At 50.1% G+C, this 27,679-nt stretch overlaps 3 protein-coding genes across 5 annotated transcripts in view; 2 read left to right on the top strand and 1 right to left on the bottom strand.

Moving 5' to 3' along the window:
* Positions 1-840: 840 nt before the first annotated feature.
* LOC129557330 (olfactory receptor 2S2-like) lies at positions 841-2,043 on the top strand. The gene has a single exon (XM_055427888.2). It carries the CDS (start codon positions 934-936, stop codon positions 2,041-2,043), a length of 1,110 nt encoding a protein of 369 aa, XP_055283863.2. The 5' UTR covers positions 841-933.
* A 6,209-nt stretch (positions 2,044-8,252) lies between these two features.
* TMEM8B (transmembrane protein 8B) overlaps positions 8,253-27,679 on the bottom strand; it is a 32,245-nt gene continuing 12,818 nt past the window's right edge. Inside the window, exons 6-13 of one of the 3 annotated variants that reach the window (XM_088837967.1) lie at positions 26,855-27,180; positions 23,499-23,592; positions 23,220-23,343; positions 23,000-23,142; positions 22,620-22,798; positions 17,528-17,674; positions 17,265-17,395; positions 8,253-17,138 (exon numbers count right to left, since the gene is read on the bottom strand). In XM_088837967.1, coding sequence (XP_088694093.1) covers positions 16,556-17,138; positions 17,265-17,395; positions 17,528-17,674; positions 22,620-22,798; positions 23,000-23,142; positions 23,220-23,343; positions 23,499-23,592; positions 26,855-27,180 — 1,727 coding nt within the window. In that variant the 3' untranslated portion in view covers positions 8,253-16,555. Of the gene's footprint in view, positions 17,139-17,264; positions 17,454-17,527; positions 17,675-22,619; positions 22,799-22,999; positions 23,143-23,219; positions 23,344-23,498; positions 23,593-26,854; positions 27,181-27,679 lie in introns of all 3 variants that reach the window. The other 2 variants (XM_055427027.2, XR_008686097.2) reach the window with 2 other exon arrangements.
* On the top strand, positions 12,284-13,267 carry LOC129557148 (olfactory receptor 2S2-like). The gene has a single exon (XM_055427698.2). It carries the CDS (start codon positions 12,284-12,286, stop codon positions 13,265-13,267), a length of 984 nt encoding a protein of 327 aa, XP_055283673.2.

Raw genomic sequence — 27,679 nt, 5'->3', positions numbered from 1 at the left:
ACAAGCTGAAGTTCACTATCAGCTCCTATTTATCCCTAAGAGCAGGGGGTCATCTGGGCCACAAGACAGCTTTCCATCTAACACTTGGCTCCCTCCTGACACTGGCATTTCCCAAGGGGCTGAGACCAGCTCAGACGAGACATGGAGGCTCCTGGGCAAAGACTGTGGCCGCTTCCCACCCTCCCTTTATAGAGCTGGTCAGTGACCCGGGACACCTCTGCCAGATTGGAACCTGCCCTTCCCTTCTGTGTAATATTATTGTCAATATCATTTATTCTAAAAAGCTATATGGAGGCCAAGAGGAAATTCAATTGGCTTTTATGACCAGAGTTAAATGTTGTGACCAGTGGCTCTATTGAGATAAGTATGTTCTTGTATATTCTTTTAAAAATCAATGCATGGTCTCTGATCTTAAGGAGGGATACCAGAATAAGGCTTGTACATCCTATGCAGTAGAAATGTTCAACCTTTATGCCCAACGGAATGAGGGGACCATCACTCATCTCCCACCTGCCTTCCCAAGTTCATCCCATTTAATTTGAGAAAGAGGAGCAGCACTTGTTACATTGTGACATCTTTTTGTCCACATGGTTTTCTTACTGCTATAGCCCAGCATCTAAACAACACCCAGCATGGGGTGGGCTCTCAGCAAATCCTCAGTGAGTGAATGAATCTGAAATACTATGGGCATCATTCAGCCACATGAAGTCATAACCTAGAAAATGTGCTTCCTCTTAACAGCCAAGAACACTGCAGATTCAAAAGGAGCTCAAGAAACAAGAATTTATTCTCTTGTCTCCCCTAGGCCAGCTGGGGGAGAAGAGAGAAGGGCCTAGAAGATTAGAATGGACCCCGACTCCTGTAAGTTACACCAGAACTATAGAACTGAGGGCGCAGGCTTGCAGACCTGAAGTCCACCCTCTCATTGTACCGATGGTGAAACTGAGTTCCAGAGGCAGGGCTGACCCGCCCCAGGGCACACATCCATGTTGCTTGGCTCCCAGGCCCACGGGTGCTCTTATCCAACACCTTCATGTGGGAAGAGGGAAAAGAGGGAGAATGAGATGGATGGAGAGTGAGGTGAATGGGGCAAACCAGACGGTCGTGACAGAGTTTGTCCTGCTGGGGCTGCACGACCACCACGACCTCGAGATGGTCCTGTTTGTGCTCTGCCTGGGCATCTACTCCGTGAACGTGCTGGGGAACGCCCTCCTCATCGGGCTGAACAAGCTGGACCCCCGCCTGCACACCCCCATGTACTTCTTCCTCAGCAACCTCGCCCTCATCGACATCTGTGGCACATCCTCCTTCGTGCCTCTCATGCTGGTCAACTTCCTGGAAACCCAAAGCACCATCTCCTTCCCTGGCTGTGCCCTGCAGATGTACCTGACCCTGGCGCTGGGCTCCACGGAGTGCGTGCTCCTGGCCATGATGGCGTGTGACCGGTACGTGGCCATCTGCCAGCCGCTTCGCTACTCAGAGCTCATGAGCTGGCACACGAGCATGTGGATGGCAGCACTGAGCTGGGGGGCAGGCTTTGCCAACTCCCTTCTCCATTCCAATCTCACCTGGAGCCTCCCCTTCTGTGGCCACAATATCATCAACCACTTCTTCTGTGAGATCTTGGCGGTGCTGAAACTAGCCTGTGGGGACATCTCTCTCAATGCACTGCTATTAATGGTGGCTTCAGCTGTCCTGACACTGGCCCCGCTGCTGCTCATCTTCCTGTCCTACGTGTTCATCCTCACTGCCATTCTGAGGGTGCCCTCTGCTGCCGGCCGGCGCAAAGCCTTCTCTACCTGCTCTGCCCACCTCACAGTGGTAGTGATTTTCTATGGAACTCTCTCCTTCATGTACTTCAAGCCCAAGGCCACGGATCTCAACTTGGATAAGCTTATTGCACTGTTCTACGGGGCCATGACCCCCTCGCTGAACCCCATCATCTACAGCCTGAGGAACGCAGAGGTGAAAGCTGCCGCCATAGCTCTGCTGAGGGGAGATCTCCTCTCCAGGAAGATATCCCGCGTTCCTGTTGTTCTCTAAGTCCGTCAGGCAGGTGTGTGTGTGTGTTATAAGTTGCTTTAGTCCTGTCGAAATCTTTGGGAATTTATGGACTCTAGTCCGCCAGGCTTCTTTGTCCATGGCATTCTTCAGGCAAGAATACTCAAGTGGGTTGCCGTGTCCTCCTCCAGAGGATCTTTCTGACCCAGGTATGGAACCAGGATCTCTTATGTCTCCTGTATTGGCAGGGAGGTTCTTGACCACTAACGCCACCTGGGGAACTAGTTATACTGTGGTGTGACTTCATAACTGCAGAGGCTTAAAAACACAAAGGTTCTTTTTCTTGCTTATGCTGCAAGTCCATCAGAGATTGGATGGGGGGGTCTACTTCATCTTTTTCATCCTGTGGGCCTCAAGATGACAAAGCCTCTGCCATATGGCACACTGCTGGTCAAATGGCAAAGGAAGAAGAGAAGATGACAAAGCCTGTGTGGATTCTTGCAGCTTCCACTCAGAAATGACCTCTTACTTCCACTTCATTGCCCAGTGTGAGGTACAGGCCAGCACTGACACCAAGGGTTGGGCATGCCCACCTATCCCACATCTGGAAGGAGGGGGAGGCCTGAGGAATTCCTGAAGAGCCTGGTGACAGCGCCACTACCCTACAGTCAACAAAGGAGCTACTAGAGATGTCTAGGGCTTCCATTTTCTGACCAGCTGTCCCTCACTGGCTGCTTCCAGGCTAATCACCCCAGGGAGCACTGGTTAGCTGGTTTGTGGTGACTCTGAACTGGAGTATCCAGCTAGATTAGAACCGGCCCTACAAGAGCTTACTCTGCTTTCAGGTTCGGGTTCGGGTTGACCACGAGAGAATCTGGAAGAGATGGGAAGGCAAAGGCAAGGCAGCGCTGAGGCGGTGGAGCCCTCACCTGCTGTCAGTGCAGCCCCTCTGGCTCCTGCCAGGCCACCTGCAGCTGCTCTGAGGCCTGAGCGAAGAAAACACCAACGCAGAGAGTGCCAGCTCCTCCTGCAGGTCACCAGTGTCACTGAGGCCAAGGCAGTGAAGGCCAGACACGGGTTCCAGTGTGTCCTCCTGGGTGCTGGTCTGTCCTCACCTCCCCCTCCACGCCACCTGAGAGCAGCTTCAAACCCGACACCAAGTGCAGAGGCCGAGCGTGGCACCGGCTTCTCCTCCAGCTCCCACAGACAACAGCTCTGTTCTCCACAACAAAGCCTTACATCACTCAAACTGGTCCTGCGACTTTGGCCAGATCCTGGCTGATTCACCACTCCAGAACCTATGTTTGCTCCCCATTATCAGAGCAGGAAGCCCAAATTCTCCAGCTGAGTCCTCAGAACTCGAACACCTGGCTCTCCATTTTGTCAGCCCGATATTCCACTCACCTCTGCACGCATCGACCCCTCGCTAGCGTCTATACTGTGTCGCATCTTGGTTTGTTGTTCATGCCATTCTCTGGTGAGACCTGGAGCTTTTTTTTCAAGGCAGCTTAGACACCGTCTCTCTGACATAGCCTTTCCTGGCCCTTTAAAGGGGTTCTCTGCTTTGCATCCCACAGCACTTTGTTAGAACCTTTCCCTTGGTATCTATCCCTATCTCCTTTGCATCCATGATATTTCACAACATATCATGGGCACCTCAAGGGCAGGCCTCTGTGGGGACCTGTCTCCTCAGCTCACACAGAGCTTTCCTGATAGAGGGTTACTGAACTGAACTGTCACTCAGAAGCCATCACCTGTCACACCTGGGGACTGGATCCCGTGCTGCTCCAGGTAGTCAGGGGCTCAGTCTGAACGCGTGGACGGACACAAGTAGGGGAGCAGCAGTATCTCGTGGCCATGGCCCTGCCTTCCAAGAAGTCACCGAAACAAGTCAGGAGACAGCAAAGGACCACCATTTGTGGAGCCAGGAGACCAGGGTTCCAGACCTGGTTAAGCTGTTCTCCCCGGCAAGGTCTTCCTGCTGGCCCTTCCCCTCCAGGACCTCACACTTAAACTACCCACAGCTGAACTCATCCCTCTGCCCCCAAAGGTCTGTCACCCTCTCAGGGAACAGCACCAACACTCCCTAAGTCACCCAGCCAGAAATCGGGCAGTCATCAGAGGCGTCCTCCTACTCTCACCGCCCCACACATCCAAACATCACCACGGCCCAGAGCGTCCACCTCACAGCAGCTCCTGGTCAGTCCTCTCCTTCCTCTGATACATCATCACCTCCTCTCTCTCTCAGATAGTGCAACAGCTATGCCAGACTCTAAAATCCATCCTCTGCACTAAAATAAAAAAAAAAAAACCTGAGAAAATAAAACAGAAAACCACACCAATCCAATATTACTACTCATCCGCTTAAATCCCTCCAATGTCACCATTGCTCATCTGTCCTAGGATAAAAGCCAGATCCCATCCACCTGCCCAACCTCATCACTGGCTGCTTATCTCCACCCTACTCCACCCACACACACATTCCAGACACAGTTCCCCATGAATATCAGTCTTTCCTGCCCCTCTGTCTCCCCCTTGCTGTTGCCTCTCATGTCCAAACACCCCGGACCTTTAGTTAACGCATATTGGAACTTATCACACACCAGGCTAGGCACTATACCAGTGTTCTGAAAGCTTTACCGGCTGGGGATCAGATGGGGCGATGGAATCACAGGTGAGGAATGCAATATGGACACTGGGGACCGTAGAGACCAGTCCCCCAGCATTGTAGCATTATGATAACTCTTTCAGTCCTCACTCAATGCCTCCACCAAAGCCCCTCTGGTCCCTCCTTCCTGAGCGGGGTCTGTCTCAGCTCTGTCTCCCTCTTCAGTGCCTTCTGTGCTCAGCTAACTGTGTCCTGAATCCCAGCTATTTAAATTATGGGTATGAATCAAGAGATTTTAAACTTCATACCTTTTGACCAGACACCTTTACTTCTAGGAATTACTTTGAGAAAATTACTAGAGGTGCAAAGATTTATGTAAAGTATATATATGGTTGTTAATCACAGAGTTATTTGTGGTAACAAAAATTGGTAACTCTTACAATACTTTGGCCACCTCATGGGACGAGTTGACTCACTGGAAAAGACTCTGATGCTGGGAGGGATTGGGGGTGGGAGGAGACGGGGACGACAGAGAATGAGATGGCTGGATGGCATCACCGACTCGATGGACATGAGTTTGAGTGAACTCTGGGAGCTGGTGATGGACAGGGAGACCTGGCGTGCTGTGATTCATGGGGTCGCAAAGAGTCGGACATGACTGAGCAACTGAACTGAACTGAACTGAACTGAAAGGGCATCCATAGCGGAATGTTTAAATAAATACTGGTGAAGCCCAATGATAGACTGTGACACAGTCATTAGAAATCTTACTTTTTCAAGAATATTTGATAGTTTGAAATGCTCACACTGTAATTAATAGAAAAAAGTAGTACATGTAACTTTGTACTCAGTATAATCCTAATTTTAAAGGTATTTTTCTTAGGATATATGAATAAGTATGTATATAGAAAATCCTAGAAAAATAGGACAAAATATTAGCTAACAATTATTTCCTGTGGGAGGTGGGATTTCAGATAAATACTGTTTTCTTAATTATTCTTTCCAACATTGTTCAATACTTCTAAAATGAACATGAAAATAAATAAATAAAATGAACATGACTTTGAACTTAAAAGAGTATTATTTTTGAGAAATGGAAGATCACGTGGCTCCAGATATAGCACAGAGCAGAAGGACCCATGCCCAAGGGCAAGAAGTGAGGAAGCACCCACGGAGCATGACCCGGATGGACGGTCAGGCAGAGAGGGTGGAGCTGAGACCTCCTGGGGACATTGGGCTGATGGAGGAGATGGCTGAGGGAGGAGGAGAGGTGGCTTGGGGCTTGAACTTCTGGGTTATTTGGGTAGATACTGCACCATCGTGAAAGACACTCTGAGAGATGGGTAAGATGAGACAAGGAGGTTGGAGGAGGTGGGAGGACCGGCAAAAGTTTGTTTGGGGCATCCACAGGGTGGCAAGATGGCCCCAGTCCTGAGCACCTGGAGGATAAGTGGTGACAATCTTCCAATATTTTATTTTGACCTGTGCTCTTGGAAAAATATTCCAAGAGACAAGTTATAGTATAATGAGAAAATCTGCAACTGCTGTGTTATTTAAGGCTTTTCTTTAGTCCCTGAGCTGTGTCAAGTTGTCATTGTTTCTTGTGAAGGAAAGAGAATGGCATGGGAAGGGAAACAGAAAAGGGGACCTGCAGAAACTCACACAATCAGCTAAACCTCTGACTTCACATCTGTCACAAGTGTCCAGGCCTCACCCTGTACAGCAATTCACTTTCCTTAACCTTCCCTGGTGGCTCAGTGGTAAAGAACCCACCTGCCAATGCAGGAGACACAGATTCAATCCCTGGGTTGGGAAGATCATCTGGAGAAGGAAATGGCAACTCAATCCAGTATTTCTGTGCAGGAAATCCCATGGACAGAGTAGCCTGGTGGGTACCTCCACGGGTCCCATAAGAGTCAGACACAACTTAGCAGCTAAACTATAACAACAATCTTTCATGAGTGCAGGTTCCCACAGCACTCTTGCGAGGAGACACCCCATTTCATAGCCCAGGATGCCCACCTGAAGGACACAGGGTCACTGCCCCTGAGCCTCAGGTCCAAGGGGCAGGGCTGCCGTGAGATCCAGTCTTTATATTCCTGTCCAGGGTCTCTCCTGTGCCCACCTCACCCAGCCAGGCCCTCCTGGGGCAGCACAGGGAACCTGGGGTCTCTGAAGCCCCATCATGCCAAGTCTGCAAACCTGTGTCATTGCAGAGTCTGAACTTTAAATTGGACAGGGACTGCAAGGTCCCTGAGGGCAGGGAGCAGGAGAGATGTCTATGTGGCAGGGGACCAGGACGCTGGGCCTCGGGGGCTCGGGGCCTTGATCCTGGCCCACCCCAGCACAGTGTGTTTGCTGGTAATGAATTCAGCACTCCCTCACTCTGCTCTCCCAAGGCTTGGGTCACCTCACCTGTCATCTGCTCAGCCACCTGCTGATACCAAGGTGACTGGGCCAACAGGTAGGAGGCTAGGAGAATCCATCTAGCATGTTGACTATTCTCATGAAATCTTTTCTAGACATACAGAAACCAGAATATCTGCTTGGAGAAGGGAACATAATGATACTATAATATCCACTAGTACTTGCTGAATACTCACCCTGTGCCAAGTTCTTTGCTAAGAACTTTCACCGGATCCTCAAAATCATCCCATGAGAAAATGCTACTCTTATTTCTACAGGTAAGGAGGCTGAGGCTGAGAAAGCCGTTAGCAAGTGGCAAATCTCAGACTTGGGCTTGGCGGTCTGACTCCAAAGCCCACACTCACCGGCTCTGCCATCGCGGTGAGGAGTGACGTTGGAATCCAGATACGGGCACTTCTGGAACATTGTAACAGGAGCTTCTTCTTGTGCCCCTCACCTTCCTTTTAAAATCATTTCTGAAGCTTAAAATTAGTATTAAATTGTTCAAACTAGATTTACAAGCCAAGGCAACTGACATGATATTTACCTGGCTTGGAAGTTCCTAGAAAGATGAGGGAATGTTTTGGAGATGGTACAGAGTACCAGAGATCACATATTGAATGGCTCCATTTCACATAAGGAGAAACTCAACCAAGGTCAAAGAGGAAAAAGGGAACAAGGGCAAGAATCAAACCTGGATCCTCACTCCCAGGTTAAGGTTCCTTCCGTGGCATCACCCTGCCTCTCAGGAGGAGTAAAACTGGGGAGAGAATTAGTGATTCTCAGAGACACTCAATATCCTATCACTCGGTAAACCCGATTATCCAGGATATGATGGAGTATAAGACCTTGCAGACAGATACAAGAGTAATTTCCCGAGTCTAGTACAAAACACCATCGTACCCAAATGCCCTGCAGTGTGTCTGGTCTTCCTCTGGGTGTGCGGTAGGATTACACAGGGCAGTGGGCTGTGGACAGATGGGACGCATCTCGCTTCTGGGTTGGCGCAGTGACCTGCTGGTGTGAGATATTCTGCTGGGTTCTTCCCCAGCTGTGAGAACTGGCGATGTCCCAGAAGGTGCAGCCAGGGTCTCTGAGGATGACAACCTGGAACAGAGCCCCCTGAAAACCTGCAATGGTACAAAGGGTAAGAACTAAACCTCTGTCCTGGTAAGTCACTAAAATCATGAGGTTGTGTGTTACTGTAGGAAAACTCCACTCATCTTTTTTTTCTCCACTGTAAAATCTTTTTTATTTTCAAACATTAAACTTCTGTATTGGGGTATAGCCGATAAACAATATTGTGGCATTTTCAGGTGAACAGGGAAGGGACTCAGCCATACATATACATGTAGCCACTCTCCCCCAACCCCTTCCTGTCATCCAGGCTGTCGCATAACACTGAGTAGAATTCCATGTGCTGTGCAATATGTCCTTGTTGGTTATCCGTTTAGAATATAGCCAAAACTCAGTTCATCTTAATTGATGGACTAAATGAACTACAGCTGCTATCTGTGGTCCCAGACTGAGCCCATGTTGCAGTCCAAGCTGTCAGTAACCTGGAAGCATGGTACTTCCTAAACACAGTATCTCATTTCTTTGGGGTCATAAGCCTATTGCCTCATGGGCTGTTCCTAATTTCTGAATGAACGTGTTCTGATAAGACTCTTAAATTGCAAGGAAACCCACTGCTCTCATTTAGCTCTTCAGAGACAAGTTCTTGCATGCAGGAGATGGCACCCCCACGGCTGTGACCCTGTGACCTCCAGGTGGGCATGCTGGGCTCTGAAATGGGGTGTATCCTGGCAGTAGTGCTGTGGGAACCTGCACTCATGAAAGGTTGTTGCTTTAGTCCTCCCAGCAAGCACATCCTGCGTGTGCACGTGAGGAAAAGGAAAGGCGGGTGATCTTAAAGAAACCTGGGATCAGGATTTTAGCAGAAGGAAAGCACTGGATCTCCAACGGCAGCTCCCATGTGAGAGCGGCGGGTAAATTGGACACAGCCCTTTGATTTCCATGGCTCACAGTCTACTATGTGAGAGGGAACGACACACACAACAAACCAATTTGTGCTAATGGCTGTGTGAGCGTCATGGTGTCAGGATGGTCAGTACTGTGGAGACGTCTGAGAAGGCAGCCCCATGGAGGAGGTGTATAAGAGCTGAGCCTGGGAAGACTGGTGGGAGAGAAAGGGTGCTCCAGCCTGAGGAAAGCAGGAGAAAAGGGAGGAGACAGGAGCCTGTGGGGTTTGTCCACCAGCAGGGAGTGGTCTGCTGAGGCTGGAGAAGGCCAGCAGAAAGGGATGTGTAGGAGTGAGGGCAGGCACAGGCCAGAGGCTGATAACAAAGCCCTCTGATGTCCATGCCATTCCCACCTGGTCTCTCTGATGGAGACAAGGGTGGGGAAGAGAAAAGCAGAGTCAGGTGGTATCCTGCCTTTTATCTGCCTGAAAACTCTCCACACACCTGTATCCAGGGTCACAATTGGAGGTTGCCAGTTCTTTCTGTAGCAACACACCCAATAAACACCAAGTTCTTATGCTGCTGCTGCTAAGTCACTTCAGTTGTGTCCGACTCTGTGCGACCCCATAGATGGCAGCCCACTAGGCTCCTCTGTCCCTGGGATTCTCCAGGCAAGAATACTGGAGTGGTTTGACATTTCCTTCTCCAATGCATGAAAGTGAAAAGTGAAAGTGAAGTCGCTCAGTTGTGCCCATCTCTTAGCAACCCCATGGACTGCGGCCTACCAGGCTCCTCCATCCATGGGATTTTCCAGGCAAGAGTACTGGAGTGGGTTGCCATTGCCTTCTCTGCCAAGTTCTTATAATGAAATCTTAAACTGCAGGCTTAATCCAGCCACATGAAGTCATGACCTAGGAATGATGCTTCAACTTCTGCTTTCCTGACCTCAAGTTTCATTTTGTCTTTATATGCCAGATTCAAAGAAAATCTAGAATCTTCTAAAGCCCAGAGAGAGGAATATGACCAAGGTCACCAAGAGACAAGGGGATGACTGTGAACACTGAGGACTGTAAACTTCCGAGGGCAGAAGGCACATCTTCCTCTTCTGTGTTCCCAGCACCCAGCACAAAGTAGGTGCTCAATAATAATTTCCTGAATGAGTGAATGAATAAGCCATCACACTCAGGCAGTTATTTACCTTTTTGCCAAACTTCAGCAAGAGAATCCCTACCTTAAAATGTTTACATGGATTAGATTTATGGTTAATAACTGACCCAGATTAATCAACTACCCTTGTATGTTTCATAAACTCCCTTAACAATGATCTTGATTTAGGTTGGAGCGGAAAAAACAGCACAGGCTCTGGGGAGAAGGGGGTCATGACAGATGCTGGAGGTCTTATCTGGGAGGCGGGAGACAGATCCAGCATGTGCCCATAGTTGAAGGTGTAGTCTCTGATCTGCAGCATTGCTAGAAGACTCATTAGAACTTTTCTCTGTGAGTCTCATCTGGACTACACAGAATCCCCATTTTTCTAAAGGAAACTGAGTCTCAAAGCCCAAGTGACTTGGTCAACATCACACATCTGGCTAGGGCTGAACCTGTTATGCAACGCTGGGTTTTTTAAACACGTGTGGACTATCTGTTGAGGGACTGCCCTTGGCAGCACTCACTGTATGAGATGCTGGAAGGAAGGTGATGGAGTCTGCTCTCAAGTGTGGCAGAGGAGACAGGTGTGCAGCACAGAAATAAGGAGGATGGCCAAGGGCTGCGGGAGGAAGCAGGGAGCGGTAACTCGGCAGGGCTCAAGAGGGAGAGGAAAGAGGTGAACTGTGCTCTGAAGAGGAGAAGTGGCACCGCCACTGGGCAAGAGACGGAGGACCTGCCTACACAAGGGAACTTCTTGGGCAAAGATGCAGCTCTGGGAAAAGACATGGTTTATTCAGAAGAGGGTGAGCCCATCGGCCCCTACAATGATAGATGCAATTGAGCAAGAGGAATGAAGGGGAGCTGGAGTAGGAAATGGCAAGCTGCTCCAGTATTCTTGCCTGGAAAATCCCATGGACAGAGGAGCTTGGTGGGCTACAGTCCACGGGGTCACAAGGAGTCGGACATGACTGAATGACTGAGACGCACATGAGGGGGAAAGATCCAGCACTAAGGACAGTAGGACTCTAATGCTGACAGGACACTGGCCTCACAGGCAGTGTAGCTGTGAAGGGACTGAGGGAGAGGTAATTTGATCTTCTGACAAGTTAAAGTTTACCATCAGCTCCTATTTGTCCCTCAGACCAGGGATCACAGGGGCCACAAGACAGCTTTCCATCTAACACTTGACACTTGGCTCCCTCCTGACACTGGCATTTCCCAAGGGGCAGAGACCAGCTCAGACAAGGCATGGAGGCTTCTGGCAAAGACTGCAGCCTCTTCCCACCCTCCCTTTATAGAGCTGGTCAGTGACCTGGGACACCTCTGCCAGATTAGAACCTGCCCTTCCCTTAATATTGTCAATATCATTTATTCTAAAAAGCTATATGGAGGCCAAGAGGAGAGTCACTTGGATTTGAGGACCAGGGTTAAATGTTGTGACCTGTGGCTCTATTGGGATATGTATATTCTTGTATATTCTCTTAAAAATCAATGCATGGTCTCTGATCTTAAGGAGGGATACCAGAATAAGGCTTGTACATCCTGTGCAGTAGAAATGTTCAACCTTTATGCCCAAAGGAATGAGGGGACCATCACTCATCTCCCACCTGCCTTCCCAAGTTCATCCCATTTAATTTGAGAAAGAGGAGCAGCACTTGTTACAACTGTGGCTTCTTTTTGTCCAAGTATTTTTCTTACTGCTATAGCCCAGCATCTAAACAACACTCAGCATGGGGCAGGCACTCAACAAATCCTCAGTGAGTGAACGAATCTGAAATCCTATGGGCATCATTCAGCCACATAAAGTCATAACCTAGAAAATGTGCTTCCTCTTAACAGCCAAGAACACTGCAGATTCAAAACGAGTATGGGAAACTTGAGTCCCATTCTATTGTCTCCACAGAGCCCTCCTGGGGAAAAGAGAGAAGAGCTGAGGTGATTAGAATGGACCCCGACTCCTGTAAGTTACACCAGAACTACAGAACTGAGGGCGCTGGCTTGCAGACCTGAAGTCCACCCTCTCATTGTACCGATGGTGAAACTGAGTTCCAGAGGCAGGGCTGACCCGCCCCAGGGCACACATCCATGTTGCTTGGCTCCCAGGCCCATGGGTGCTTTCATCCAACACCTTCATGGTGCAGATGGGGAAAGAGGGAGAATGAGATGGATGGAGAGTGAGGTGAATGGGGCAAACCAGACGGTCGTGACAGAGTTTGTCCTGCTGGGGCTGCACGACCACCACGACCTCGAGATGGTCCTGTTTGTGCTCTGCCTGGGCATCTACTCCGTGAACGTGCTGGGGAACGCCCTCCTCATCGGGCTGAACAAGCTGGACCCCCGCCTGCACACCCCCATGTACTTCTTCCTCAGCAACCTCGCCCTCATCGACATCTGTGGCACATCCTCCTTCGTGCCTCTCATGCTGGTCAACTTCCTGGAAACCCAAAGCACCATCTCCTTCCCTGGCTGTGCCCTGCAGATGTACCTGACCCTGGCGCTGGGCTCCACGGAGTGCGTGCTCCTGGCCATGATGGCGTGTGACCGGTACGTGGCCATCTGCCAGCCGCTTCGCTACTCAGAGCTCATGAGCTGGCACACGAGCATGTGGATGGCGGCGCTGAGCTGGGGGGCAGGCTTTGCCAACTCCCTTCTCCATTCCAATCTCACCTGGAGCCTCCCCTTCTGCGGCCACAATATCATCAACCACTTCTTCTGTGAGATCTTGGCGGTGCTGAAACTAGCCTGTGGGGACATCTCTCTCAATGCATTGCTATTAATGGTGGCTTCAGCTGTCCTGACACTGGCCCCGCTGCTGCTCATCTTCCTGTCCTACGTGTTCATCCTCACTGCCATCCTGAGGGTGCCCTCTGCTGCCGGCCGGCACAAAGCCTTCTCTACCTGCTCTGCCCACCTCACAGTGGTAGTGATTTTCTACGGGACTATCTTCTTCATGTACTTCAAGCCCAAGCCCAAGGATCTCAACTTGGATAAGCTTATTGCATTGTTCTACGGGGTCGTGACCCCCTCGCTGAACCCCATCATCTACAGCCTGAGGAATGCAGAGGTGAAAGCTGCCGCCATAGCTCTGCTGAGGGGAGATCTCCTCTCCAGGAAGATATCCCGCTTTCCCGTTGTTCCCTAAGTCCATCAGGCGGGACAGGCTAGTTACACTGTGGTCATGACTTCAAAATTTCAGTGGCTTAAAACCACAAAAGCTTTTCTTCTTGCTTACACTGCAGGTCCTCAGAGGTTGGTTGGGGGATCAACCTCATCTTCTTCATTCTTTGGGCCTCAGGGTGATAAAGCAGCTACCACATTACTGGTCAAAATGGCAAAAAGGGGAAAATGACAAAGCCTGTGATGACTCTTAAAGCTTCCACTCAGAAGTGAGGTGTTACTTCCACTTCCACCGCATAGGCCAATGCAAGGCACAGGCCAGGGAGGATCACAAGGGAAGGGGATGTCCACCTACCCCACACATCTGGAAGGAGGGGAAAGACTAAGGAATTCCTGAAGGGGCTGGTGAGGACTCCAAACCCTACAGTTCACCCAGGAGCTACTAGAGAAGTCTAGGGCTTCCATTTTCTGACCAGTTGTCCCTTACTGGCTGCTGTCAAGTTAATCACCCCCAGAGAGTGCTGGTAAACAGGCGTCTGGAGAGCCTGCACTGGGGCATTCCAGCTAAGTTGGATCCAGGCCACACAGAGCTTTCTTTGCTTTCAGGTTCGGGTTCGGGTTGACCACGAGAGAATCTGGAAGAGATGGGAAGGCAAAGGCAAGGCAGCGCTGAGGCGGTGGAGCCCTCACCTGCTGTCAGTGCAGCCCCTCGGGCTCCTGCCAGGCCACCTGCAGCTGCTCTGAGGCTCGAGTAAAGGAAACTCCGATGCTCACAGTGCCAGCTCCTCCTGCAGGTCACCAGTGTCACTGAGGCCAAGGCAGTGAAGGCCAGACATGGGTTCCAGTGTGTCCTCCTGGGTACTGGTCTGTCCTCACCTCCCCCACCACGCCACCCGAGAGCAGCTTCAGATCCGACACCAAGTGCAGAGGCCGAGCGTGGCACCGGCTTCTCCTCCAGCTCCCACAAACGACAGCTCTGTTCTCCACAACAAAGCCTTACTTCACTCACACTGGTCCTGCGACTTTGGCCAGATCCTGGCTGATTCACCACTCCAGAACCTATGTTTGCTCCCCATTATCAGAGCAGGAAGCCCAAATTCTCCAGCTGAGTCCTCAGAACTCGAACACCTGGCTCTCCATTTTGTCAGCCCGATATTCCACTCACCTCTGCACGCATCGACCCCTCGCTAGCGTCTATACTGTGTCGCATCTTGGTTTGATGTTCATGCCATTCTCTGGTGAGACCTGGAGCTTTTTTTTCAAGGCAGCTTAGACACCGTCTCTCTGACATAGCCTTTCCTGGCCCTTTAAAGGGGTTCTCTGCTTTGCGTTCCACAGCACTTTGTCGGAAACTTTCCCTTGGTATCTATCCCTATCTCCTTTGCATCCATGATATTTCACAACATATCATGGGCACCTCAAGGGCAGGCCTCTGTGGGGACCTGTCTCCTCAGCTCACACAGAGCTTTCCTGATAGAGGGTTACTGAACTGAACTGTCACTCAGAAGCCATCACCTGTCACACCTGGGGACTGGATCCCGTGCTGCTCCAGGTAGTCAGGGGTTTAGTCTGAACGCATGGACAGACACGAGTAGGGAGCAGCAGTATCTCGTGGCCATGGCCCTGCCTTCCAAGAAGTCACCGAAACAAGTCAGGAGACAGCAAAGGACCACCATTTGTGGAGCCAGGAGACCAGGGTTCCAGACCTGGTTAAGCTGTTCTCCCCGGCAAGGTCTTCCTGCTGGCCCTTCCCCTCCAGGACCTCACACTTAAACTACCCACAGCTGAACTCATCCCTCTGCCCCCAAAGGTCTGTCACCCTCTCAGGGAACAGCACCAACACTCCCTAAGTCACCCAGCCAGAAACCGGGCAGTCATCAGAGGCATCCTCTCACCCGCACCGCCCCACACATCCAAACATCACCACGGCCCAGAGCGTCCACCTCACAGCAGCTCCTGGTCAGTCCTCTCCTTCCTCTAATGCCACCATCACCTCCTCTCTCTTTGTGAGCAACAGTGGTGCCAGACTCTCTAAAATCCATCCTCTGCACTAAAAAAAAAACCTGTCTGAAAAAAACAAAACGAAAAACCACACCAATCTGATCATGCTACTCATCTGCTTAAACCCCTCCAATGACACCATTACCCATCTCTCCTAGGATAAAAGCCAGATCCCATCTACCTGCCCAACCTCATCAGTGGCTGCTTATCTCCACTCTACTCCACCCACAGACACCTTCCAGACACAGTTCCCCATGAATATCAGTCTTTCCTGCCCCTCTGTCTCCCCCTTGCTGTTGCCTCTCATGTCCAAACACCTCTGGATCTTTAGCTAACATATGTTGGACACTTATCACACACCAGGCTAGGCACTATACTAGTGTTCTGAAAGCTTTACCAGCTGGGGATCAGATGGGATGATGAAATCTCAGGGGATGTATGGGATATGGACACTTCTGACCAGAGAGGACACCCTTTCCACATCTCAGCATTATACAAAACCCTTGGGACTTGGCTGTGACCTTTGTGGAAAGAGAAAAATATCCAAAATGACAAAAGATTATGTGTCTGGCACTGGGGCAAAATGGGGGCTCAAAAAGGAGTTACAGTCTTGTGATATTTCTTGCACATCTGAGATTCATACCAGCTCATCCCATCTCCTGATCCCTCAGCTTCCTTCCCTGTTGAGTGTGGGCACCACATAGGAGAAGGTCTGTCTCACTGATTTGTATCATCTTATCAAGTACATACACACTCACAACTCTGTACTCCAAGCTGCTGCAGCCTGACACAATAGGGCAAAAGCCTCAGGCAGCTGCTCCAGCAGCTCATGCCAGCTGGGCTGGGTCACCCATGCCCCTCTCCTCAGGGTCCATCTTTCCCACACCCTTGCCCGCAGGAAAAAGGGCAGCACAGAACCAGGAAATTCTTCATTGGAGACACACCAGATTCCACCTGTATCACGTCAGGATACTAGTGCCCCCAGCCCAGTCCCCGCCCTGTCTGTCCTGCACCCCCTCGCAGTGCAGCCTGGCCCTGACATTGCCCCCGGGAGGGAAGCCAAGGCCAGAGAGGATGAGCTGCTGGGAGATATGGGGACTCAGCTTCCCCAAGGTGGACTCCATCTCTTTAGGGACTAGGCTGTGTGTCCTGTCAGGGCTCTGTCTCCATGTCCTCAGCAGGTTCCACACCCTGGGCAGGACCCCTCGGTCCTGAGGAGGCTCAGTGGCCCTGCACAGGCTCCAGTCGTGAAGATGCTGGAGGTCTCCTGGCCCTCAGGAAGTTGCCAGGTCCCCGGAAGAGTTCCATGTCCTTAAGAAAGACTCCATGTCCTCAAGAAACACAACTTGTCTCTCAGCCCTGAGAGGACTCCATGCTCCCAGGAGGAACCCCAGGAAGGGCTCTGTGCCCTGAGAAAGGGTTCCAGTTCTCCCAGGGCCGGCCCGAAGCCCCTCTCAGCTGGCACAGATGCTGCTGACGGTGGCCCCTCCCGGGCCCACAAGGCCCAGCTCCTCCTGCTCATTGATGCACAGCTGGTACCCGCAGCCCCGAGCCCGGGCTCCGGAGGGGACCCGGCGGTCAGTCTTGGCACGAGGGGGCAGCAGGAAGCCCACACTGCCAGCGATGAGCATGTGCCAGATGCTGTGAATGTAGAAGTAGTTGTCTCGGGTCTCCACAAAAGCATACAGCAGGATGGCACTGCCCGCAATGAGGCTGCCCGGGCACAGGCAGAAGAGCCAGCGGCGCCATGTGGGCGGGTAGCAGTGCCGGCGGCGGACGCTGCGTACTGTCTGGGGGAGGCAGAGAAGGGGGGCTCAGGAATGGCTCTGGAACCCAGGCCAGAGCCGGTCACTCTCAGGTGTCCCCTGAGCCCTGGTGGTGACCCTTGGCATCTGCTGAGACTGGAGTTCGGCCCTGTGAGCAGCACAGTGATGACAACAGGGTCCGAGCTCACCTTAAACTGCAAAGCGGATACCCAAGTACCTGCACCCAAGTCCTGCTGGGACCTCCCCTCCCCCAACCCTTCCAGCCTTACCCAGGCTGTGGCCAAGATCCCCAGAGCAAAGAGACTCGGTCCAAGCAGATTCCAGAGTCCATGCCGGTCAAGCTGCAGAGCCATGGACAGCAGCATCGCCCCCAGCAAGTATAGCACCTAGAGAAAGAGGTCTCCAGGGGCTGGGCCAGGGTGGTGAGGGTGCTTGGCCAGGCCCCTGGGAGAGGTCGGGAAGTGAATTTCAAATAGATCTGGGCAATGGCTGTCCCCCAGGGCCCTCTCCAGACTGACCTGCTTGACCACAGGCTGTAAGCGAGCCATGGCAATGACAGTGACCCACACGGACATTAAGGAGCCCAGGAAGTCACAGAACTGCAGCACATCATAGTCCATGATGCAGAAAACCACAATGCCAGGCTGGTCACAGGCATGGTAGAACTGGAGGAAGAAAGGACAAGCATTGAGAGAACTCAGGGCAGAGGGCCAGTCTACAAAGCTGGAGAAACAGACCATGGGGTGGAATGCTGTTGTCAGAAAAGCAGAGGGCAGAGGGTACCAACTGAGCAGAACTGGGAAATGCCTGACTCCCCACCCCTGAGAGTACGGTAAAGAGGCCCACTCTGTGTCCTACTTCATATGTACCTGGCAACCCCGAACCTCAGCCTCACCTTCCTAATCTTCCTGCTTGCGCAATGTCCTGGGGGGGCCAGGACCCTCAAGCTCAGGCCAGTCCCTGCCTATATCTCCCTGTGCTCACACAGGGTCCCACATGTAATCCTCAGCCTGACCCAAGCTCTGGGGCTGGACTCTGACCTCTTGGTCAATCCAAACCCCAAGCCTCATTTGATTGCTCAGACTCTTGAGTTACGTTTCACCTTCAGATTTTGGACTAACTGGTCTTCTGCATCCCTTCCCACCCAATAACATGAAGGCAGGAGGCAGTAATAAAAAAGGCAGTCTCTAAAGCCATGGAGAAGAGTATGGCACTTTACACCATGGGGAAGGGACAGTGTTCACCTACCCTACACTGTGGAAACACAGCAAAGAATAAAGTACTGAGGAGTTTAAGAGGGGAGTGTGCTGGGGACACAAGTAGACCTGGAATAAGCTCTCTAATATTCTATGACTGATTTATGACTGATCCGTATACTAAAAGGTCAAAGAGATTGTTTAAGTTGCAGAAAACCCATAGGGATAGAGTTAAATTAAAGCTTCAGGGTGAAGTGAACAACATGATCTACATTTCACCAGGCCTGACCAGGCCACTGTCACCTCTCAGTGTCCAAAATGCCATCAGTAAAGTCCATCACTGACTCCATCATGCACCACAATTTGTTAGAGGAACAAGCCAATAACTTGTGGCAGCTCACTTCATTAAAACTCCTCAACCTGGAGGAGACAGCATCTTGTCATCATATATTCTAGGCATATATCTGTCTCTTCTACCTGCAGTGCTTCAGCCTGCTTTGTTATTCATGGAGCAGAGTCCATTATCAATTGCCATGGCACCAATTCATTGTCATCTCTAACCAGGAGACACAATTTATAGTAAATAAGGTTAAGCAAACTTCACTGGTGTAACCATTTACCCATCACCTAGAAGCAACTGGCTGTACCAAATACTGGAATGAGTTACAACATTCAAAAAACTAAAATCATATCATTGGTCCCACACTTCATGGCAAATAGATGGGGAAACAATGGAAACAGTGACAGACTTTATTTTCTTGGGCTCCAAAATCGCTGCAGATGGTGACTGCAGCCATGAAATTAAAAGATGTTTGCTCCTTGGAAGAAAAGCTGTGACCAATCTAGACACCATATTAAATAGCAGACACATTACTTTGCCGACAAAGGTCCATCTAGTCAAAGCTATGGTTTTCCAGTAGTCATGTATGGATGTGAGAGCTGGACCATAAAGATAGCTGAGTCCCGAAGAATTGATGCTCTTGAACTGTGGTGTTGAAAAGACTCTTGAGAGTCCCTTGGACAGCAGGGGATCAAACCAGTCAATCCTAAAGATCAGTCCTGAACATTTTTGGGAAGGACTGATGCTGAAGCTGAAAAGCTAATACTCTGGCCACCTGATGCAAAGAACTGACTCATTGGAAAAGACCCTGATGCTGGGAAAGATTGAAGGCAGGAGGAGAAGGGGACGACAGAGGATGAGGTGGTTTGATGGCATCACCGACTCGATGGACATGAGTTTGAGCAAGCTCCAGGAGTTGGTGATGGACAGGGAAGCCTGGCATGCTGCAGTCCATTGGGTCGCAAAGAGTTGGACACAACTGAGCAACTGAACTGAAGGCTGGGTTATGTATGGTGGCACCTGGGAGAGACTACCCCGAAAGTCTGGAATACTCTCCTACATGTTTGGCACACAATATGTGCTCAATAAATGTTAGTCATCTTATCCTTTATATCATGTATATTCATGGGATAATATCCCCACACTAACAGACTTTCCCTATTAAAAAAAAAAAAAAATATATATATATATATATATATAGCACTACTGTTGTCTCACAGAAAATTGTGGACTAATTTTTAGGTTAGTATTCCCTTTGCATTACCAATAAAAAGAAGTGGTAGAAATAACACAGAAAGACTGGGAGATTTAAGAAAACAAATTCAGACTACAAACTGCCTTCTATTAGTATAATCTAATTTGACATCTTCCTCAATTTTGGCCATTTCTTTACTCATAAGGTAATTTTGGAAAATTATCCTAAATTGTTCTTTTCTGTGGAATTTTATATTTTTACAACATAACTATATAGCTCATCTAATGCTCCAAATAGAGTATCCTGGCACTACAGAATTTTAAATTGGAGATGCAAATATATTCAATCTGTACGAAGACTGGAATATTTGTACTCAGGATAGACTGAAACTTGCTGCTGTTCTCTTATTTTCTGCTTCTGTTTCCTCTTGGAAACATCATGGCACTTTGCCAAGGGCCACTGAGAATGATTGTGCTGATGTGAGGAATAGAAGAGGAGGTGGGATAACGAGTAGGTGGGCTTGCAGCCAGGATCTCAGTAATCGGCAAGGAAGGCTGCCGGGGCCCCAGATTGCCATCTCTGTCTGGGTCTTACGGGATCCAATTATGAGGTCTCTAGCACTGGGAAGGCCACATGGCTTGAGCTGTATGAGTGAGAGATGTACAACCTCCATGTCTGATACATTTTCCCTGTCCTTTCTAATACGTAGCTTGGTTATAATTTCTGACCTTTTGGCTGGCTCTCCTTTAAGAGTTTAAGAACTACTAACCTGAGGTCATTAGTATCTCCACATACTCCTGGACTTCTGAGAAGCTAAATTCAGGTTGGGAATGTATGCGTGCATGCTCATTGCCTGGGGCAAGGAGAGCCCTACAGCTCAGTGATGACATGAGAGGGACCAAGAGGCAGGCTGAGTGACAAGTCCGGTTCCTCCACTCACCTCAGGCCTTAACCAGAGTATTTAAACTTTCCTCATCTGCAAAAAAGGGATGATAATAATATAGCAATACTTCTCCATTGTTACAGTGCTATGGGAAGGATTCGATGAGCAGTGTATGACACACAGCACGTATCAGCAGATACAGTTTTTCTGTTACCATTATCTGAACTACCAGTTCAGTTCAATTCAGTTCAGTCGCTCAGTCGTGTCCAACTCTTTGCGACCCCATGAACCGCAGCATGCCAGGCCTCCTGGTCCATCACCAACTCCTGGAGTCCACCCAAACCCATGTCCCTCAAGTCAATGATGCCATCCAACCATCTCATCCTCTGTTGTCCCCTTCTCCTCCTGCCCTCAATCTTTTCCAGCATCAGGACTATCAGCTACACACAAAATCAAGTGCTGGGTTTGTAGCCTGTTTTTTTTTGAAACACATTTACATTTTGCATTTTAAGCTCCTGGATAACAAAGCTACTGTCTGCTCCCAGGCCCTGGACAGGAGTCAACACACTACTCCCAGGTGTAGACTATCCTGGACTTAAAGACGGGAGGAGACTGCCGCCTCCAGTGCTGGTGCTGGCACCTGCAGCAGGACCGGTGGGTCCTTACACGGAGACTGCTGAGGAATGAATGAAGTCTACACCAAATAAAGAGCAGGAAAGAGGGACAACAGGGATCCTGCCTGGGAAAACGGAATCACAAGTAGCTCTACACTCTGGCACACATGGGGAACAAACAGGAGTTAGAGCAGGACTTTAGGCAACCCCTCAGAGCCAGTATATTCTCCGTGATCATTTGCTTACTGCCCTATTTACAAAAGTGGAGGCACTGTACGTGGAACCAGGCACTTTTGACTCCCACAGTGTTCCTACTAGGGGAAGGTCTTTTCAGGATGATATGCCATGAAACCCAGATGATGAGGAGTCATCTGCTACTGAACACCCCGGAGCCAATTTTCAGGATGCCTTGTGAAGTGCAGGAAACTGGATAAACTCTCCTCACATGCTCTAGGCTCCTGACTCACTTAGATGTTCTTACTAATTGTGAACCACATTATATCTGCACACAACTAAGAATATACTGGTGAAACTGCTGTTGCTAGAGGATTTGGTGAGCAACAGTACAAAGGGCATCTGGCAATTAAATAAGAGAGAGGAGAATATTGAAAATAAAAGTATAATGGAGCATTGTCAGAACAGGTCTAAAAGGGGGGCATTCATTCAAAACTGGAGTGTGCTGTTCTCATGCAGCTTAAGGGGCCAAGGTCTCACTGCATGGCACAGTTACAACCACTGTTCCTCACCTGTGGAGAAGTATCCAGGACCTTAGAACATGACCCCCCAGTCCCCACTTCCTCCTAAGATGACAGGTAGAATTTCTGTGATTTGGACAGAGACCTGATCTATTAATACTGGACAACAGGGAAGCAGGGACTGGTTTCTGTGATATCCTTGTTCTTAAGAAACATGGAAGTCTGAATCCATCTAAGACGTTTGAAGTGCTCATAGGCAGGCACTATACATCACAAGATGCCAAGAGCTCACGGATGAGATGAACAGATCCCTAGATGTAAGCATCTCAAGGGAATCATGTAGACACAATTCCATATTGTAGGTCAGAGCTTCTTGGCCAGCATGTTGAAGTAAAGGTCCCCTCAGCCCTTAAAGTGGACAGGTAGGGTGTGGGACGCTGAAGACTCCATGCTGCTTGTAGTGGCTGTTATCTTAAGTTGCAAACAGCCTGGTTCATTTATTCCCATGTGTCTTATAAAAATTATCGTGTTCTATGCATGCCATGATAGGAAGCAGTGGGGAAGCCCTGCTGTAGAGGATAGTGAAGACAGACAACTTCAAACCCAGGGAGGGCCATGGTGGAAATGTAGACCCTCATCCACCACCACCGCTAAGGACTCGGTGCAGTCAATGATGGCACCGCATACCGTGGAGAAGAACATGGTGAAGGTGTAGACAGCCGCTTCCAGCACGTATCGGCTCCGAATGGCCAAGACCACGGGTGGCAAAAACATGAGGTTGCTCAGGCAAAGCAGTAGTGTGGACAGCAGCTGGAACCCGTAGGTGAGCGCATCCGCACTGTCCGTGCAGCCCCAGCCCCGCCATCCTGCAATGGGACGAGCACAGGATGGAAGAGGTCAGAAGGCAGCCCAGGGTTCAGCAGACACTCCTGATGGCCTTTCTGGTCAGGCCCTACGTCACTGCCGGGGGGGAGGGGGGTACCCTGACCCCGCACCACCCTCTCCAAACTCTGCTACACAGGTTGCCACCTCCCTCGTGCCCCAGGTGGCCAGCCCAGCCTGCTCACCGGCCTTGCACTCGCAGGCCGCGTACAGGTAGTTGTGCGTGCGCAGCAGCTTGCACTGGCCGTAGGGCCCGCAGTCATCTACGCACGGGGACAGGAAAGTTCGCAGCCGCACCTCCGCGGTCGCGTTTCGACATCTCACGAACCTGCGCACAAACTCGCGGTCACCTGGAGCTCAGGCGCATCCTTCCCGGTCCCGCCACCGAGGCTCCGCCCTGCTCACCGAGGCCCCACCCCGCACAGGGAGCGCAGGGTCAGGAACCAGGTCCCTGTCTGCGGAAACGGAATTCTCAGCCTGGCCACTCTGGAGGCGGCACTGACCGTGAGGAGGAAGCCGGCCAGGGACTCTGAGGGGAGAAGGGAGATGCCAGTGTGGGGTCAGGACCTAAAGAACCCTCTCCCGCCTGCTCCCAGTTCCCAGATGCCCTAGCCCATCTTTCCTCCATACCCTACCCCTGCCCCGGTCTTCCAGCCCCTCTTCTTCCCCAGTTCCTCACCCTACCTTTGGAACAGGTCACTGCAGCATCCCCCAGGCTCAAGGGCACCTCATGAGTCAGGCATCCAAACACTGTCACATTTTCCTGGCGCAGGGAGCTCTGGGCAGGCAGATATAAACATGAGGCTGTCACATCCTCCAGATCTTCCCACCACCACCCCGATTCCTCCGCCTCTTAACCCTTCCCTAGAAACTCCTCCAGGCCCTCACCTAACACCCCTGGTCCTGTAGGTGCTCCCACAGGAAGCACACCCACCCCCTTCATTCTTACAACCCAAAAAACGGGGAAACACAATCACCAGATCTTCCATAGCAGAGATCTTTCAAAGACTGAGGAGAAGCCAAGGGCACTTCTAAACCCTTTCTTTGGGCAGAATTGTTTAAATTCTGTCTAGGTAAGAGGCAACACCCACTTTTTCAGTCCTACCTAGCTTTTTGGGGGGTGGGGGGAGAGGAAGAGCACTGTTGCTGGATGTAGAAACTAGCTGTAAAAAAGGTCTGCAGTTGTACGGCTCATCAGTCATCATCACATCTTCACATAAACCTGAAAGCAGGAGGTGTGTAAAGATATGCATGCTTCCTCAGGTGAAATGATTCTAGGTACTAATGGTAAGAGAACACCTGCAGGATTAAATGTAGCAACCTGGCTGGGGTTAAAAGAAACTGGTTATCCACAGGACTAAATGAAAAGGGTTGTCTACAAGAATAAAGGTAACAGGATCCCATAAGCTCACCTCATTCAAGAAGGATTTGGGGCCGCTTATTAAATACAAAGAACAGGACAGAATAAATGCATGAGGGAAAATTATACATCAGGATAGGAAAAGAAAGTCTGTACCTAGATGTGGGCCATATATTTGACACTGACTTTCAAGCAACCAAAGCAAGGAAATGTGAGTTACCACTTTTCTGAGTCCACACGATAAGTTAATCAGGGTCTTGGGAGAAGCACTGCACCCAAAGGGATGGTTCTCAGTTAAATTCATATCAAAGAAGCACTGTGTGTTGCCCTGTCTCCAATGCTTAGCTGCAAGAGTGAATTTCACACAACTTGCTCCTAACTTCCCTCAATGCAAGCCCAGAACAACATGCCAAAGGTTTATTCAGCAAAAGCCATTCTGGTGGGAACCAGAAAATGTCCTCTATGTATGCAGTTCTCTGTTCCAGATGTCCAGTTCTTGATGCAAGGGAAAACATCAAAATGCTTGGAGGGAAAGATCAGAATAGGTGTGCCAATGTACCTCTCAGAATAAATAGAACAGGTGCTCTGAGGTATGTAGCAATGTCATAGCATGCAGATGACAGAATGTAAGCAGATGCCCTTTAGAGAAAATAAACAAGAATGTAGAGAGTGACAGGGCAGGAAGTAGGGGAGGCAGGCCTCTCCTTTCTAGAGATGGAGGAAGAGAAAGGGTGAGGCTGGGCTCTGACACAGGCTCTACAGTTTCAAGGTCAAATTGAGGTTTCACCATCATTGGCCAAAGGCATGACAATAAGCAAACACAAAATATGTGTCTTAGCCAGAACACTGTCAGAGAAAATTTGAGTATGAAAATAAGGAATGTCTTGGGGTTGAAGAATCAGCTCTGTCCTAACCAGCAGGATCACTAGAAAGTTCTGAGCCATGTCCCACAAAATACCACTTCAAGTCACAGACCAGGTATCAGATGGCCTGATAGGAAAATGGCCCCTGCCCCAGAGCTGAAGAACAGTGAAGTTAAAATGATTCTTGGCTCAGGGAACAGTAGATAAATAATTAGATCAATGCCAACCCAAGACAGTTGCCAAAGGCCTGAAAGGGCTCTGTTCTCAGCCCAGTTCAGTGCAGAAAATAATGACTAAGAGGTTTAGAGTGTGTGAATTACACAAAGTAGTAAAGACCCACAGTTCAAACCAATGTTAGGCAATGCCTCAAAGATGAACATAAATTCTTCCACTCAGGTTAAAAAGTGCACTGCAAAAATATAAGCTAGGAATTGGCAGCTGTTCACATGAACCATGCTCAGAGTATGAAAATGTGCGTGGTCCTTGGTTACAACTAGATAAACACATCAGTTACTGTGGATAAGGACTGCTGCTGCTGCTGCATCACTTCAGTCATGTCCGACTCTGTGCGACCCCATAGACGGAAGCCCACCAGGGTCCCCCGTCCCTGGGATTCTCCAGGCAAGAACACTGGAGTGGGTTGCCATTTCCTTCTCCAATGTGTGAAAGTGAAAAGTGAAAGTGAAGTCATTCAGTCGTGTCCGACCCTTAGCGACCCCACGGACTGCAGCCTACCAGGCTCCTCCATCCATGGGATTTTCTAGGCAAGAGTACTGGAGTGGCTTGCCATTGCCTTCTCTGGTGGATAAGGACTAGAAGGACATATAACCAAAAAGCTAAGCAGTTGTGTTACGGGGGTATCTTCCTCTATTTTCCAAAGCTTTTATATGTGATCCTATCATTTTTATAATAAAAAAGCAAATGTATGTAATTGTTTTGAAGCAAAAAAAGGATGTAAAGAAAAATGATCCAGAGGTCTTAGTCTACCACAAGCCTCAGGTGAGGCAGCAGTTGAAAGAGGTACCTTGATCTCAGGCTGCACAAACGCTGCCTGCCACCCAGGTCGGACCACCTGGGATCACTTGTTTCAGAGGCATGATGACCAGAAGTATGACCAGAGGAGAGAGCAGAGGAAGAGAAGTCTCAGATGTGGAGGTTGTTCAGCTTTGGCAAGGTTGAGAGGCATCTGAAAGACTGGATAGGGATGCAGCAAATGTACCACACTAATATAAAATCTAAGTAATAGGGGAAACTGTGTGGGGAAAAAGGGGGACTCAATTTACTTTCCTCAATTTTCCTGTAAGCCTAAAACTACTCTGAAAAATAAAGTCTATTACTTTTTTTTTAATAAAAGGACAGGAGTAGACTACTGGATATAGCTTCTAGGACAAAACAAAGATCAGTGGGTAAAAATCCATGGAGACAAATTTTGATGGTATGCCAAGAATGCCTCTAGCAATCAGAGCTGTCTAAACACGGACTGCATGGCCTCAACAGGTGGCAAGCTCCCCATCACAAGAGATGCATGAGAAACAATGAACACCTGCCATGGAGAGAGGCCTTTAGTGAGTGGCAGGTAAGCCTATAAAACTGGAGAAATCTGGATCCCTCTGAGCTGCCCTGGCTGACTCAGCCAATTTGCAGTAAATGCTCAGAGCACATTTGTTGGCCAGAAGTGGGCTGAGGCATGGTCTCTAACCATAAACTGGAAGCAACCTGGACGGGCTTCCTGGAGGAGGTAAGGGCCCCTTCACCCCTGACATCTTCTCCTTCAGATTCCCCCACAGGGCGACCTCCCTGCCCTCCACAAAAAGTACCGCGTTGAGCTGGAGCTCTAGGCTGAGCACACCTCCGCTGTCCAGCACTGGCAGCAGCCTCAGGGCAAACACGGCCGGGCGCTCGGGAGGGAGGGCCACGCTGGGGCCAAAGAAGATGTAGAAGTGGACGGAGAAGGTGTCCAGTTCATTGCGCAACGTCGGGCGTACTGGCCAGCAGTGCTCAGGTGGGGATGTGGCCCCAGGCCCCTCGGCAGGGGCCCCGAGGGATGGTGGCTCTGGGGGCAGCGGCTGGTTGCCCAGTGACTGGGGCATGTTCATGGCAGCTCCAGGGACCAGGGCACGGGACAGGCTGGGCTGTGGGCACTCTGTGGAGCAGAGGAAATCTGAGCTGTGGCCTGCCGCCCTCCCAGTCCTGCAGCCCCATCACACACTGGATCTGAGCCACACAGGGTTTAAGAGAGGGTGGGGAGGGAGAGAACTTGAATCAAATATCCCTGTGGAGTTTGGCATCTGAAGTCATAAGCCTAGGTCCAGGCACTTCCTAGTGGTCACAGCTAGTGGAATGTCATGTTGGAGGGACTGAAGGTCATCTCTTCCTCCCCGGTGGCAGCGAGGGCACTGATGAAACAGATGATGGACCCTCTCACTGACCCGCAAAGGGCTCTGGCAAGAACCATGTCCCAAAGGTCCCAGTTGCCCCTGCCTGCCCCATTACACTGGGAGGTTACATCAAGGAGAGTAAGTCCCTCAGTAAGCCTAAGTCAGGTACCAAAAGTGACCTGAAGGCCTTCTCATGACTTGAAGCTCCAAGTGGGACGGCTTTGGGGAATAAGGGAGCTGGGTGGTATTGGGGAGGTCATAGGG

This window comes from Moschus berezovskii, chromosome 7 (assembly GCF_049115385.1).
Source record: "Moschus berezovskii isolate FMDL1 chromosome 7, NW_MosBer_1.0, whole genome shotgun sequence".
In the NCBI taxonomy this organism is placed as follows: domain Eukaryota; kingdom Metazoa; phylum Chordata; class Mammalia; order Artiodactyla; family Moschidae; genus Moschus; species Moschus berezovskii.
Note: the sequence above shows the minus strand (reverse complement) of the source record. Positions and strands in the feature narration are given on the sequence as shown.

Excerpts from the sequence above, each read along its gene's own strand:
- LOC129557330 (XM_055427888.2), top strand. The coding sequence starts at position 934 with ATGGTGAAACTGAGTTCCAGAGGCAGGGCTGACCCGCCCCAGGGCACA.
- LOC129557148 (XM_055427698.2), top strand. The coding sequence starts at position 12,284 with ATGAGATGGATGGAGAGTGAGGTGAATGGGGCAAACCAGACGGTCGTG.